The 15,556-nt window shown below is 48.4% G+C and overlaps 2 protein-coding genes across 2 annotated transcripts; one reads left to right on the top strand and one right to left on the bottom strand.

Annotated features, from left to right (window-relative positions):
• Positions 1-8,481: 8,481 nt before the first annotated feature.
• Positions 8,482-10,374, top strand: LOC124481077. The gene is made up of 6 exons (XM_047040844.1): positions 8,482-8,617; positions 8,770-8,983; positions 9,191-9,306; positions 9,424-9,544; positions 9,646-9,756; positions 9,968-10,374. Exons 1-6 carry the CDS (start codon positions 8,493-8,495, stop codon positions 10,016-10,018), a joined length of 738 nt encoding a protein of 245 aa, XP_046896800.1. The 5' UTR covers positions 8,482-8,492; the 3' UTR covers positions 10,019-10,374.
• A 703-nt stretch (positions 10,375-11,077) lies between these two features.
• mthfr (methylenetetrahydrofolate reductase (NAD(P)H)) lies at positions 11,078-15,405 on the bottom strand. Its single transcript, XM_047040843.1, has 12 exons — positions 15,220-15,405; positions 14,647-14,920; positions 14,266-14,504; positions 14,003-14,113; positions 13,560-13,753; positions 12,973-13,223; positions 12,666-12,800; positions 12,390-12,570; positions 12,091-12,273; positions 11,854-11,955; positions 11,627-11,746; positions 11,078-11,484 (listed from the first exon to the last, which is right to left on the bottom strand). The coding sequence occupies exons 2-12, from the start codon at positions 14,892-14,894 to the stop codon at positions 11,260-11,262; spliced, it is 1,989 nt and encodes a 662-aa protein (XP_046896799.1). The 5' UTR covers positions 14,895-14,920; positions 15,220-15,405; the 3' UTR covers positions 11,078-11,259.
• Between the last annotated feature and the right edge of the window lie 151 nt (positions 15,406-15,556).

The raw sequence follows: 15,556 nt of genomic DNA, 5'->3' as shown, positions 1-15,556 counted from the left end.
AAATATCTAAACAAACAAGATGGTGGTCACACAGGTGTGGAAAGAGGCTCTCAGAGCAAAACATCTGTGTCAACATCAGCCGAGAGTCACTATTACCCAATACATGAGGAACGCTCACAGGCCTCTCCTATTTACACAATGAGAGGAAGCACTACTACTGAGTATCGTGTTGAGAGATCTGGGGCAGCAAGAAAATCCTTGTCTGTAATGCCTCAGTCCATGTCTATGGTAGGTGGACACCTTGGGTTATTATGGTTCATGTAAAGAGTGTGGGAGTGTTTGGGCAAACACATACATGTTGTGTCTGTGTGTGTGAAGCGTAACACGAGAGGATGTCCCTGAGCACTTAACCCCTTCCTTTGTGTGAGCAGAAGCCTGACGCCACAGATATTTGCCGTTCCAACCCTGCGGGGACAACAGAGAGAAGGTAAGAAGGAACATGGGAGCCCATAGGTCAAGTCACTGTTACAACTCACTGGCTGTCACAGGCTTAAGAAAAGAAGTGAGCCGAAAACCTCTGAAAGGCAATAGATTTGTTCAACAAGAAGTGAAGAGCGAGGCAGGGCAGAGGTCAACTCCATTTTCACTCAGTTCATTCCGTTTGGGTGTGTGTGTGTCCAGGTTCCTGGAACTGTATACATTCAGACTCCAGCAGAGCTGCTTCAGGGTCTGGGTGCTCCAGTGGAAGTCATCCGCACAGGCCAGACATCAGCATAGGAAGCACCTACTGACCAGCGGCCTGTCTGCTCTCAGACGGATGGTCCTGACACGCCGTGCCCAGGCTGCCAGGAGGAGGGAGGCTCTGACCCTTGCCAAGGCCTTCCATCAGGTAATAAGTAGTAACCAAAACAGTGTCCCTGAGGAGAAATGACTCCTAGCCCTACTCAAATGACAGTTCCTAATCATTTTGAGTACTGCATAATGCTACAAATAATCATGCTGTTTACATTTAGTCTCTTTCCCATCAGGATGAAACACTATAAATCACTTGCAGAATTAATAATATACATACTTAACAGGTAGGGACTACTGCCAGTCTGGAACTCCTGCCAACGTTCCAGTGGTGTCTATTTCCTCAGGGAGTTGTCTCTTGTTTTAGCTGTAGGGAATCATAAAGCACAAACAAACCCTCTGGAAAACGTATAGAGTTGAGTTTAGAATGTGATAAGACGTCCCCTCCAATGAGTCCTACTAACTTAACTCTTCCAATCCGACTCCCCTACCAAGCACACGCCCTCTTTGTGTCTCAGTGGAAGAGGCATGTGGAGGAGAGACGATGCTCCAACATGGACGTCCAGAGTGAGGCCGAGGTGAAGAGCCTGCGTAGGAGGCTGGCCCCGCCCAGCGATACTCTGGTCCTGAGGACGGCCTACTGCGCCTGGCGGAGCCACCTCCAGGGCCTGCAGCTGCACAGAGCAGCCCTCATCCACTACCAGTAAGGCCTTGGACCTTTCACCTCTCACAGAATCACAGGAATAGTACTTGCTTTTGCTCAGGTGGCAGTTTGACCTACGGTGCTGATGTGTAGGTGTTTACTAACCGTAGATGCTCGTACGTGTGTATGTACATGTGTGTGTGTGTATGTACATGTTTGAATGGATGTCTCTGCATCTCCAGTCTGACTCTGCTGTACAAGCACTGGCTGCTGTGGAGGCAGGCTGGGTGGAGTTGCCAGGCTATGGTGCTACAGGGGCAGCGGGCAGGCCAGCTCTGGGAGAGCAGGCTGAAGAGACGGGCCTACGCCGTGTGGAGCTCCACCTGCACTGCTGCACAGCAGGCTACGCAACATCACAGGTAACACATCCCAGGTGGTGAGGATGAGCACGTAGAAGGTGCTTCATTAGCGTGTCGTTACCATATTGATTGAGTGCTTTGCTGTTTGTTCTTAAGGAGGTCCTGTCTGGCTGCAACGTGGAGGGTGTGGCGAGCCCAGGCTACACTGAGGGAGGACATGTGGTTAGTTCTGACCAATCAGAGTGCTGGGATTCACAAAGAGAGCCTATTGCGGCACAGCATCCAGCTGTGGAGAGAGAAGGCAGAGCAGAGGAGAAGAGGGAAAGAGAGTCGACGAGATCTCAGCAAGTCCGTTCTGGTTCCCTCCAGCACTTACAGCTTAGCTCAACTCTTAACACAATCCAATCCAGCCACATAGCAGTTCTATATTGTCTACCTCTCCAAAGCCCAGTCGCTAATATTTATGACCAGCTCTGGTTTTCAGTGATACTCCAATACTCCCTATCCCCAAATGTTTGTTGTCCCCTCCATGACCCCCTCCCTGTCCCTTCCACTCTCCATCTCTCTATGCCACCATGCAGGAGGGCGGCCCGGTGCTGGCGCCTGTACACACACCGCTCACGGCTGCAGCGTGCATGTGTGGAGGCTGATCAGGTACTCTCCAGGCACACGTTAGCAGGCAAGTGGAGATAGCTTTCTCTGGACCCCTAACCAACCGAAAGCCGTTTGGTGTATCAATGCCAAATTCCCAATCCCATCTCACAAACAAGAATATTACCTGTCTCGCCATTGACAGAAAGCCAATCAAACTCTTGTTGGGACCAGCTGACAGTCAAGCAAACCTGATTTCCCTCGCCCAGTGGACAGGCTGATGTGGAAACAGATGCTATTGGCCAAGCATCGGTCCCTCGCCCAATCAAATGTGCATTAGAGTCATTGGGATGATGGATGTCTTTGGGCTTCCCACTTCCTCCCCTGTGAGCCCTCTGTTGAAATTGGGAGGCAGAACCAGAACCAGACCCTTAAGCCTAATATCAACTGGAGAGAAAATGCATAACAGATCTGTCCAGGCTATGGGTCACATCTCTTGTGTCAGCACAATATTCCACAAACTCCATCCCTAATAGGACAGGCGAGTCATAAATCAACATCAAAGTGTGCTTCTCTCTCCTAGTGGCATTTGAAAGGTGGCTTCAGAGGAAGGCCATGGCGGAAGTGGCTCACAGAGCGCTGCAGGGAGGACGCCATCTGCTGGAGAGGATGGGACTGCAGACGGTGTTCACACGCTGGCGTCGAACAGCACGCGCCTGGAGAGCGGCACGGGCCCTGCTGGAGACACGCACACAGACACAACTCTCAGAGTGAGCTCAGGGAAAAGGCCTTCATCTCGGTCGAATTGATCCCCTGATGATTCTCCATGATTTTCCCCCAGCTACTTGTGTGGTGTGGTACGGTATGTCGCTCAGCTGACCATCGTCCTGCCCCTCACAGGATCCTAAAGGGCTGGCACGGTGTTGCCGAGCGAAAGGCGGCGTGTTTGAGTGCCTGCTGCAGGAGAGAGCGCCGGACAGCCACGCGCGCTCTGAGGACCTGGGCGAGGGCCAGGGAGCTGCGTGTGCGACACACACACCTCCTCACACAGCTGCTGGAGACCAGGAGGACGGCGAGCCCACAGACTCAGACAGGTTGGCTCCCTGCCTGCTGCTTAACGAGGCGGGCTGTCAGTCAGTCCTGCTCTCTGCAAAACTGCATTGGCAATTCCTTCTCTCTTTGCTTATATTCTTAATTTTCATGCAGAGGTTGTTGATTAGTCACTCAACTGTACTCTGGATGTTTCAGCTGCAAACCGTTTTAATCAGTAAATGATGTTGGGTTAATTTCTCCAAGATCTTGTTGGCACTATTCCAGCTCCATTGAGCTTGCCTCCCAGGTTGCCCAGCGCCACTGGCAGACTGGAGAGTGTGTATGACAGTCTGAAGCTCCAGGTGAGCTTCCACAACTGGAGGAAGCAGAGAACTAAAGTCACACGGGCCAGGTACAATATCTCTCATTCACCCATCTCTTTCTGACACCACTCCCTCTCTCTTCTTATAGTGAGGATCTGTGAATATACTTTGTTCTCCCCTCTCTCTCTCTCTCTCTCTCTCTCTCTCTCTCTCTCTCTCTCTCTCTCTCTCTCTCTCTCTCTGTCTCTCTCTCTCTCTCTTTCGCTCTCTCTCTCTCTCTCTCTCTCTCTCTCTCTCTCTCTCTCTCTCTCTCTCTCTCTCTCTCTCTGTTTCCCCTCCCCTTGTCTCAGACTGTACTGCAGTGCCTTCCAGCAGAAGCAGGCCAGGTTGGTGCTCCAATGTTGGCATGGTGCAGCAGAGGAGGTCCAGGAGTCCCAGGTGCTCCGGTTCAGGGCCAGCCTGGCAGTGCTGGGCGACACCTTCACCTCCTCCCCCACTTGCTTGGAGAGCAGCACGGGGTCCACACGTGAGGTGCTCTACTGCCACTGGTTCTCCTATATGTCACCTGTGTTGCCAACCTGAAAGGACTTGTTAGATTATGATCACAAAACTTGTCATCTTGTGTTATTCTGTGCCCTGAGACCAATACAGGGACCATGTGTTTGATAGATGAGTCTAGTTATTTCTGATTTCACTTTAAAGTCTCCAATCTTGGCAGGTTTTGAGTGCAATTGGTTTTTGTCTTGGTGAATCAAAGTTTCAGGTGGATCACAACTTCAGCTCTGGACTCCGTAATTGGTCAGTACTTGCCTCCTCCCCATTGGACACTCAAGACATGAGGTCAGTGCATACTGTACTTGATCGTAGATAGTCTGGGAATGAGAGCTGTCATACAAAGCATTTCCAGCACCTTTAGTCAAGGTTACCTTTCTCTTGCTCTCTGTCTCTCTCTTTCTCTTTCAGCTTACATTCAGATGTTGCAGAAGACCACCAAAATGTCAATCTGTATCAACACTCGGATCACAGGAATACTGATTCAAAAAAAGGTCACCAATTAAAGGTACTTCACTCTCATACATGTGCAAGTATATGCTGTACTTGAAGTGTCATGTCAAGTCATTTCTGAATTAAAGCCTGTTTTTGCTGCTGCTGTATTTTAAACAGCCCCTGTTCTCTAGCATGGTCATTGAAATTCAGCCTTGCAGCCTTGGACATCAGGGAACTACAAAGGCACCGACTATTTTCTTTACCCTGTACTGCCTTGAGAAGGACATTTATAAATAAAAATGAATAAAATATTCTTTTGATAGAAGTCCCTATTTGATAGAAGCAGATGACCAAGGTTGAGGTCAGTCATGGGTTTCCAGAGTGGATCCTAAGAGACAACATGTCAAGGGAAGATAGTCCCTTCACCTCCCTCCCTCCCTCCCTCCCTCCCTCCCTCCCTCCCTCCCTCCCTCCCTCCCTCCCTCCCTCCCTCCCTCCCTCCCTCCCTCCCTCCCTCCCTCCCTCCCTCCCTCCCTCCCTCTCTGTCTGTCTGTCTCTTCAATGCTGTCAGGCTGTCACCCGTATCTGATCCGAGGATTACAGGCACTGGAGTGGTAAATGTGTGTCTGTGAGAAGACTTACATTTGCCAGATATACTGTACCTGCCTTGCTTCCCAAGTACCCAATTTCCTCAAAGTTATACAACTATCCATTCATTATATCCTGGATCTTAAGCTTATCAACAAGTCATTGTAATTGAGAATGTATTTTTGAAGACACAGTCACACAATGTTGACCTGCTTCTTTCTGCATCCAAACATGACAGAGACAGATGTTCACATTGAGTGTTGTAGATCATCTTCTAAAGAGAGTAATGGAAGACCTTTTCCCCTGTACGTGTCTCAGGATTTGTTCATGCGTGCCACGGCGCGCATGCTGCACCCCCTCCTCAGCATGGCGTTCTCTCAGTGGAGAGAGCACGTCTGTGCCAGCCGGGCACGGCGCCAGCTCACGGGTCAGCTGGCATGCATCAGGAGATGGACATCGCTGGCCCTCACCTTCAGCCTGTGGAGGAGACAGACACAAAGCTGGCTGCAAGCAGAGAAACACAGGGTATTAATGTCCTGTATAAATGTCATCTACCTTCTCCTGTGTGCCTGATGCACATTAGGCAACTGTGAAAACCAGTCTCTTTATCCTCCGTCCTCTTAACATCAGCTGTCTCACGCAGGAAGCGGTGTTGCTGACTTCCTGTTTAAGCCAGTGGAAAGGGGTCTCAGTTCGTCAGAGGGCACAGGCCCAGATGCAGAGGAGAGCTGAGCAGTTTCACAGCGCCGCGCTCGTCCGTCACGGCTTCTCAGCATGGCACCGACAGGTATGGAACACCCACAGTAGGGTGTCTGTGTATTGACGTACATCCTTTAGATCTGTCGTTTGATGTGGTGGGCTTGATCCGACTTTCTCCCTCCCTTCCCCAGCTGAGGAGGGTGTGTGTTGGCCCAGGGGCGGCGGCCCGGGCCCAGCTGGCCAGCAGGACAGCCTGGCTACAGAGGAGAGACGAGAGGCGGAGGACACTCTCGGCCTTCACACTCTGGAGAGCACGCTTCAAACAGTTCCAGGCTGTCACAGCCTTCTACACTAGCTCCACACTCACCAGGTGTGTGTGTGTGTGTGTATACGCCCACACCACAATTGATTCCAAACCACTGAATTCTTCCTGTCCACAGCACCACTAGTATTACAACACCAGCCTGGTCCATGGTGTGTGCGTTGCAGGGTGTTTGTGGCGTGGCGGGGCTACGGTCAGCACCACAGGAGCACGATGGCTCTGGCCCGGGCCCAGCTCCGGCAGACTCTGCTGGGTAGCGCCCTGGCCCGCTGGAGAGGGTGGACCAGCCGTCTGCAGGAGGCCAGGAGGAGGGGGGAGGAGAGGCTGGCCCTGCAGGCCAGGGAAAGTCTGCAGCACTGGAGAGGACACACTCGCAGTAAGACCAACACATAGTCTCACGCCAGTGTCGGTGGCCATTGTGGCCACGTCCATCTGTCTGTGTGTGGCTGATGGTGTGTTCTGTCTGTGTGTGGCTGATGGTGTGTTCTGTCTGTGTGTGGCTGATGGTGTGTTCTGTCTGTGTGTGGCTGATGGTGTGTTCTGTCTGTGTGTGGCTGATGGTGTGTTCTGTCTGTGTGTGGCTGATGGTGTGTTCTGTCTGTGTGTGGCTGATGGTGTGTTCCGTCTTTGTGTGGTCTCTCCATAGGGAGGTGTGTCTTGCGGCTGCTTCTGTGTCAGTATGTGGAGGGAAACAGAAGGAGAGTTGTAGAGGAAGCTTTGCTCATTTGGGTCCAAGAAGCCCACAAAGTTAAGAGAGCCCAAGACCTACACCAACACAACCTTACAAGAAGGTAAGCGGTAAAACGATTGTTTCGTTTTTTTATCCGTACCATAAAAATGTTTTTATACTGCATATCTCTTAGTTCAGTCGTCATGCCAAATGTTTTAGTTCAATACTTGTGCCAAAGATGACAAATCCAGGTCGGGAATTGTTATGTTTTTGTCCTTCAGAGTCATACAGAGATGGAACATCTACTCCCAACACAGAATGAAAGAGCAGAACTCCATCCTCACCATGGAGGTGCAGCGACAACACAGAGCCATGCAATGGGCTTTCACTTCCTGGAGAGGGCGTGTCTTACACAAGCAGGGTGTGGCCAGGAGAGTGGCACATCACTGGAGGTTTAGGGCACGAGACAGCAGGGCAGCCCGCCACTACTTAGTCAGACTGGAATTACGCTTTTTCTGCATGTGGAGACTGGCACTGATGTGGCGGAGGGAGAGACGCCAGCGGGCACGGGAGCTGGGCAGGAAGTGGGCCCTGCGTGCCAGACAGAGAGCGGCAGACCGGGAGAGAGCGCTGGTGTTCTGTGAGGACAGAGAGAGGAGAGAACTGGCACAGCGATTCTGGTACTGGGTCGCTCTTCATCGGTCGTGGAGGAGGAGTCTGGATTTCCACCAGCAGATGCTCTGTCAGAGGTTTGTGTTGTACGTATTGTCATCTCTTGAAGCACCAGTGCCTCAGGTTCCTAAAGCGTCTCTGCTCGTGTGGTCTCCCACACAGGGCCTTCCTAAGCTGGCATGCTCATGCTGGTCCAACGCTTGCACGCAGGCACTGTGGTGCCAACCTCCAGCAGAGGAGAGACCAGAGGCTGGTGCAGCAGTGTTTGACCCGCTGGAGAAGTGAACAGGGGCAGGCGCAGCACAGACAAGAGGTGCTGGGACAGAGACTCAGCCAGAGGAACAGAAGGTTGACCAAGGACACCATGAACTACTGGAGAACAGCCACTAGAGAGAGCACCGCACTCAGGCAGCTCAATAACCGAAGACTACAACAAGTATGTAAGAGGGCGCGCACACACGCACGCACAGAGCCACAAACACAAACATCCGAGACTTGGACAGTTGTCGTGTTTTTCTTCACAGTGTATCGACCACTGGAGGACAAGGACACACACATCCAGAGCTGCCAGAATGATGTGTGTGCAGAGAGCACAGAGAAACACCCAGCAAGTGTTGCTTGCCTGGAGGCAGTGGGCCATAGGTACAATATCAACACTGCTACTCTGTTACCCTGCAAACACAGTGGGTATCTCTGAGTGTTGCAGTGTTGACATATTTGATGCTATAATGTGAACAGGCACATCTTCCGTTATAGAAAAAGTTTCATATTTTACTGCCACACCCATCCGAGTGAAGGTTGGGGGAGATACTAAACCCCGGAATGTGTGTATGTGTGCGTGCGTGATTGTTCAGTGTCTACAGGCCAGAGACAGATGGGAGAGGCGGTGGGGCTGTGGCTGGAGGGCCACAGAGTGAGCACAGCCTTCCAGTTATGGGTCAGAGTTCACCAGAACCAGAAAGACGCCTCACGGCTGAGCTCAGCTCACCTCGTTCGCAGGTACTGGAAGTCTTTTACGAATGAAGAGTCAACACCTGGGACTCCTTAGACTTCTCGATGCAGACTGTGCATCTGTCATGGATCTCTAAACTGAAGATATCAATCACAAGTGAATTCTTGTTAAGTTATAGTGTTCTTCCCATGTACTGTAGGTTCTTTCAAGGCTGGCGTGAGGTCGTGAAGGAGGGCGTGTTCACATGGAGGAGCACAGAGAACAAAGTGTGTACATCACTGATCCAGTCAGCATTCAGACTCTGGAGGAGGCGTGCTGCTTCCCATAAGGCCTCTCAGGACCTGGCTCAGAGAGTGACAGACAGGAAGAGGAGGAGCCTGCTGATGTCATCACTCCACGCCTGGCATCAGGAGGTAGGCTATGTTTCACATGAATAGTTCACTAAACATATAAGTGTTTGCAGTTGCAGGATCTGTGGTTAGGTCAGTATGAATTCATGGCAAGACATAAAAGAGTTCATCGTAAGTGAAATGGGTCAAGAGGAACATGCATGAATGCCCGGCGATTTGCAGATGTGGAAACGTAGCACCCCTCGTTCCTTCAATGTCTCTCCTTCTCAGGTCCAGTCCTGCAGGAGACGTTCTCTCCTCCTATCAGAGAAGTACTATGCATGCTGGGTGGAGAGGGCGACGGCTCGACGCAACAAGAGAAGGAGTCTCTTGGAGTGGATACTGAGGTGAGTTTAAAGGTTATGTCTAAGTGACCCAGCTTTAGGTGGGTGACTGTAGAAAGGGTTTTCCTAATAAGTGCATGCTAGCATTGTGCTGCTCCATGCTATGTTTCTCTGTTACAGGGAGTATATAAGGAGGTGGAGGCTGGAAGCTGTTCTGAGGAGGGTGCAGAGGAGACACACCCAGGATCTGTGGGACAACTGGAGAGACCAGACTGCTGCTACACTTCTGCTTAGGACCCTGGCAAGCACATACACTCACACGTATATACAGTACTCAATCAAAACAAACAGCTGCTTTGTATTTTGTTGACACACCTGATTTGTGTGTGTGTGTGTGGGCAGTATACAGACAGATTGCAGCAGGGGGCCTGGCTTACCTGGAGGAAGCGACGCATCAGAACCCGGGTGTCTAAAGACCTCGCCACGCGCTTCAACAGATCACTGGCCGCTCAGGTGAGAATGAGAGACTTGCTGGCCCAACAGCCATATGCATGGTTAAACATGAGGATTTGATGATGTAGGGATTTCTTTTCATTTGTGTATTGCATTAGCTCAAATAGGATTGTGCCGTATTTCACAAGGCCAACTGTACCCCTCTTAGCATAACTTACGTGGCACTGCTGCCCACTCCGACATCAGTTATGTCTGTGTGTGTTTGTTGTAGGTTTTCCTCGCATGGAGAAGACGTGCCCTTTGTTCAGTGACCAATGGTTGACACGTCAGCCAGGCATGGTCTCGTAGGCTACAGCTGACTGAGCTATGCAACTGTCCGCATGGCCCTTACCCGCTCACCCCACCCTTAGGGTATAAAGGGTCACACGGATAGCTCCCTGACTGGGGCCTCCCTTCACCGGTGATTGATGTGAGCCAGCTGCAGGACAGCTGGGAATCTGAGAGCACTGGGCACCCAGCTCTGCAGACAAGGGGCTTTAGCAAGCACCACGACTGTTCATTCAGGTTCTGTGGGGAAGTGTTGTTGATTTTATTGAAAGAATTTAGCTTTAAAATGCAATTTTGTTGTAATTCATAATGTAATGCAACGTAATAATTATATAAAACTTTTATTATAATTTTAAAAACATTTTTTGTGGTTTTGTGGTTTATTGTTGTTTTAATGTATATTTGATAATAGCCTACAGTGACGTACTGTAAACAAACATATTGAGTTTACTGTTACAAAACATGGTTCACCGCTATCAGGCTATCTACTACTGTGTAAAAACGCCTGTGTTTCTGCTTGTCTCAGGTTTCACCTTGTCTCCTGCCTTCTAACCTTTAACACACATTAGAAACTGCAGGAAATTAATGAATAACACACAACCTAGCTACAACATTTTGGCTCAAGAGCAGCCACATTGATTATATTTCTTTTTTTAAACCCCCTCTCAATATTTGGACAGTCCTGTTGGTGTATAGTAGTTTGTAGTGACCTACTGTCCACCATCAGGTATCCTGCTTATCTCTGCTTTAGGGGGTCATAGTGACAGAGGTGAGTTATACTTGGACTAAAGCCAACTCATTTCACAGGCCATACTGTATGTCAACAGATTCACAAGAAGGTCCAACGTGGCCAGTAAGGTAGGCTGATGCAACCATAAGCTTCCCTAAACTTCACTTGCAGTGACGTCACTGCTAATTGCTTGTTACTTTTAAGGCTTCTTGTGAAAGCATTAATTAGCAGCAGTAGGTTGATACTGTAACAATGTTCTGTGGTAGATTACAATGGTAATCAAGGACACAATATGGTGTGCGGGTTCTTGTAACCCCTATGCTTCCATTCCAGTGTTGCTCAATGTATACTTTGATTCAAAAACAGTTAAGTCTTTTACAACACCTACAATAAAAACATTACAAACTACAAAATCTTTCTTTTATCATCCAGATAGCCTTCCTTCACTGTAGTGCTTATTTGGATGCATTATCCAGGCAGCGCAGTTCATAAGTGTTTAAAATGAGTTAGACATCAACAGCAGAGTTTACTTCCACAGGTTCCGGAGGAGCGTCGAGAAGCTCGAACATGTCGTCGATGACCTGCCACAAGCAGTTCTCCAATGGGAAGTCATTGTCTACCAGGTTGACCAGGAAGTAGTTGTCATGGATGTATTTTATGATCATGCGAGAAGGTGACTCATCTTCATATAGTTTGGCCCACTGCTCGATCCACAGGGCAAAGGCCTCGTCCTTATGGAGAAATGTTTAACATTCAGGTTCAACAACAGGTTTATCTTTATAGCCCTTTTGTAATATTTATCAGTACCAGAAAAAGAAAAAAAACTATCCCAAAGGCAGTCCTTACATGGGACTTTCCCAAATGTCACCTTACCTTCCAGTACATGAAGCTGACAGGATCCACCACAGTAGGCTGCACTATCTCCCTGCCTGGGAAGATGGCCCACGTCACAGCATTAGGCTGCATGTCATGGGCATTTGTTGTGTTCTTACCCTGGATAGGAAATACAGGTGCCATGACTCAAAATGTGTAACAAATACAACAGTAATGCAATTGTTTACTAAATGTGCATATGTGCTAGCTCAACATACAAAACTTACATGAACATTGACAATATGGTAGTTTACACGAGGCTCATATTTCTTTAATACTTTGAGAAGGGCTGTTACGTTCTCACTCGAGGTGAAAAATTCCAGATATGCCTGTTGGAGTAACAAACAATGATTCATGTTGTGAAAACTACAATTTCCATCCCAAAAACTCTACGGAACTATGAACTTCTGCACACATACAGAACATATTGAGGATGGATCTCTTAAGTTTGTCTGATGACAAACCTTCTGAAAGACGTAGCCTCCTGGAGGTCCCCAACCCACAATGGGGTCTGAAGAAGGCTTGCCATTGATATTGGGTTGGGAGTTGATGGTGAGGACCCCTCTCCGATTCACCTTCTCCAGCTCATCCTTCAGCAGGTTGGTCTCTGTGGCGAGAGGTTCATCGTTCCACGGCAGACACATCACCTAAAGAGCACAAGTGAATGAGCCACTGAGCTAGCGAGAAGGCACTTATAGGCTATGTAAGCAATGAAACGGGACTTTCATATGCGTGGCCTTGAGATGTGAGATGAAGGTGTCACCTTATGTCCGTTTTGGTTGGGCTGGGCCATGATGTAGTTGGTGAAGACCTCATAAACGCTGGCTTCACTTGTCAGCTCTTTGCCCCACATCTGTAGCAGCGCATCCTTTGAGGACTTACTCTTTAGATAGAACAGGTAGTAGTCGTTCAGCTCCCCAAAGGCTGGAGAGGACGAATTACCCCTTCAGTAACAAAAGAAAACCATGTAACATTCACTGAAACAGTTTTTGAGGTCAAAACACATTTGTTGACTTGGAATGGCTGACTGTAGCTTTACCATCTGCCGTTTGGGAAGTCATCCCAGTCTTGGGTTCTGTAGATGTAGCTCTTTGGTCTGGAGGCCCAGAAGATTGGCCTGACGTCCTCCACCTTGCGCTTGGGGTGAGCACTCACTGCCCAGGGGAGGGGCCGTCTAGAAATAAAACCCTCTCAGGTCAGTATCATACATTTGTTTGGAAATGTAACATTACCTAATCTAATCATGAGCGGTATCCTAAATATAGCGGTCATCAGCGTAGGTTTCTCTCTTGCCAAAAAAACCTTCTGTTCCTATCCTTCAACAAAAGCTGTAGCAGGGCACAGACCTGGGGTCCTCGTTCCACATGCCCAACTGCCGAAGCACCTCCATGGTGGCCACCTCTCGGTTGAGGGTGTAGAAGTGGAGGCCTGGCACCTCACCACTCTTCAGCAGTACACGGCACATGCCCACCGCCTGCTCTATGCCATAGTTGCGGATGGCAGCGTCATTGTCCTTGATGGGCTCGATGACCCATGTGATCTCCTCTGGGACCTCCAGCTTGGACAGCTTCACTAGCTGCTTCAGGGACTGGTAGCCCTGGAGGAACAATGGTCGTATAGATCTCAAATCATCTATCAAACCTCATGTGAGTGTTTAATCATTGTGCGCACAGCGCGGAATGCCCATAAACTTTATTGACAGAAAGATCATTGGCATGTTATTTGTAATAACATTTCAGATGTTTTTCTAGGAATATTTGATTTACACTTTTAGGGACTAATGTGTAAGGCAACCAAATTTCATGTCCATGCTAGTTAGGAAATTAGGAAAGCATGTGATACAAAGGCAAGGCGTTACAAAAGTACAATCTGCCTTAATTATTAATTTGATCATCTACATGCAACTGCCCTGATAAACCAGTTTTCTATGTACCTGGATGGGGAAAATTCCAGGTAGGATGGGGCAAGTGATGCCAATGGCCCTGCAATCTCTGACAAACTTGAGGAAGGTGTCTGCCCTGAAGAACAGCTGAGTTATGATGAAGTCTGCTCCAGCATCCACCTTCTCCTTCAGATGTCTCAGGTCATCAGTGTAGCTCTCTGCTTCAGGGTGACCAGTTGGGTAGCCTGAGCAAAAATGAAACAAGATGGATATTCAGAACAAACAGGACCAATCAGAAGGAAGGCTTTGAGATCACACATCCCTTAGCAGTCAGCGAGCCCAAAATGTAGAATATTAGTTGTGAAAAACCATCTGATAGTGACGTCAACGTTTTTGTTAGTATGAGAAAGGGTGTGTCTAAAAGATTTAGCACAGTCTCTTTTAGGGGAATAAATGGATCTATATTAACTTAAGTATAGAAAAAAAATACATACCTGCAACACAGATGTCAAAGTAGTCGTCAAACTCGCTGCGGATGTGTTTGACGAGGTCAGAGGCATAGTTAAATCCGCCTTCTTCCTCCTCCCAGTCATCTCCAACCGGGTCTTGAAAAAACAAAATAAGGAAGATTGTTCGTTGAGGATGTTAGAAGTGGGTTCTTAGTTCATGTTTGTGGATGATTTCAGGGTTTTCTTGATAAACGCTATATAACCACTCGGTAACAAATACGATATCTTCAAAGGGAACAGAGACTGACCTCCTCTCAAAGCCATTATGTTTTTCAAGCCAAGGCGCTTGGCTTTACTGAGGTAGCCAGTTATGGTCTCTCTGGTTTGATTGCAGCAGGTCAGATGGAGGATGCTCTCCAGACCACAGTAGTTGACTGCTGTACTAGCAATCATCATAGAGGAGGTCTCTTTGTCTGACCCTGGGTCCCCTGCTGGGTGCCAGGTGACGTCTATGAAGAGGGGCCCTCCAGAGCCCATTCGGTCAAATCTGAGAGAAAGAGATGACATTATGCAATCCAGATATGCCTTTGTTAGAAATACTTTTTAGTTGGTTAATTGCCTATAGTCAGAATAACAATATTTGTTTACTTTATGGAGCAATGAATTTGGGCAGGAATTTTTTTACAAACCTAGATATGAGATTGACAGCTCCACTCGCGGTGCGAGGGGGGAAAAACTCCAGCGAGAACCAATTGTCTCCTGACTCAATCCGCCGACGCATCTTGTCCCGCAGCCTGTCCGTACGGTCGGTGTCCAACACGGGCGTAGAGCTGCGAGAGCTCTCTTTGGAACTGTCGCCTCCGCTGTTGCTCGCTCCGCTGGAGTCGCTCTTGCATGATTGCCACTCGCCGTCAACTCTCTGGACTTGGTTTACCATGATCCCGGGAAGTATCTATATATTATCTAAAGTCACAAAGAACGGCTACAAGACTGTCCTTCTGTCTTAAATCAGTCACACACACACTGGAAATATCCGCTCAACTCTTATTGACCTTCGTTGCACACATTTGCATTGTGTACCACAAAAATTGATGGGCGTTCAACCCGTTAAAATATCATTACCAGCACAACCCTTCTGTCGTCAGCTCAGTAGGTTTTAAAACAAATGTAGCATTATTTAACTATAAAGAACGTGCAAGTCCCAATGAAAATAACAATAGGTGGACAGACTGTATATTTGCTAGCTAAATCTATCAGCTCACCTTTCAATCAAGAATTGTGCTTGTTCCCAAGTAGTCTTCTCCTGCTCCCGGCAATAACGCGTTCTCTGAGCGACTAACTTTAGAAACGCATAGCCAGTCTTTATCTTCCAAGAAAACATGTGCCTGCTGATAAGTTTTCGTGTTTTTATTTTTTTTTCTCGTCTCGACGTTTGTGGGGGATCCCTTCCTGGAGTGTCCTGTAATTGCGTACACTTTACGCATATAATCTTAACACTCCGTGTAAGTGCTTGACTATGTGCTTAGATGTATTAGTAATGCAATGCAAATATGTAAACATAATACCCTATTAAAATTGTTGATGATACTGAGCCAGAGC

The sequence above is a fragment of the Hypomesus transpacificus genome, chromosome 18, assembly GCF_021917145.1.
Source record: "Hypomesus transpacificus isolate Combined female chromosome 18, fHypTra1, whole genome shotgun sequence".
NCBI lineage: Eukaryota > Metazoa > Chordata > Actinopteri > Osmeriformes > Osmeridae > Hypomesus > Hypomesus transpacificus.
The sequence above is the reverse complement of the archived record's forward strand: the minus strand, read 5'-3'. Positions and strand labels throughout refer to the sequence as shown.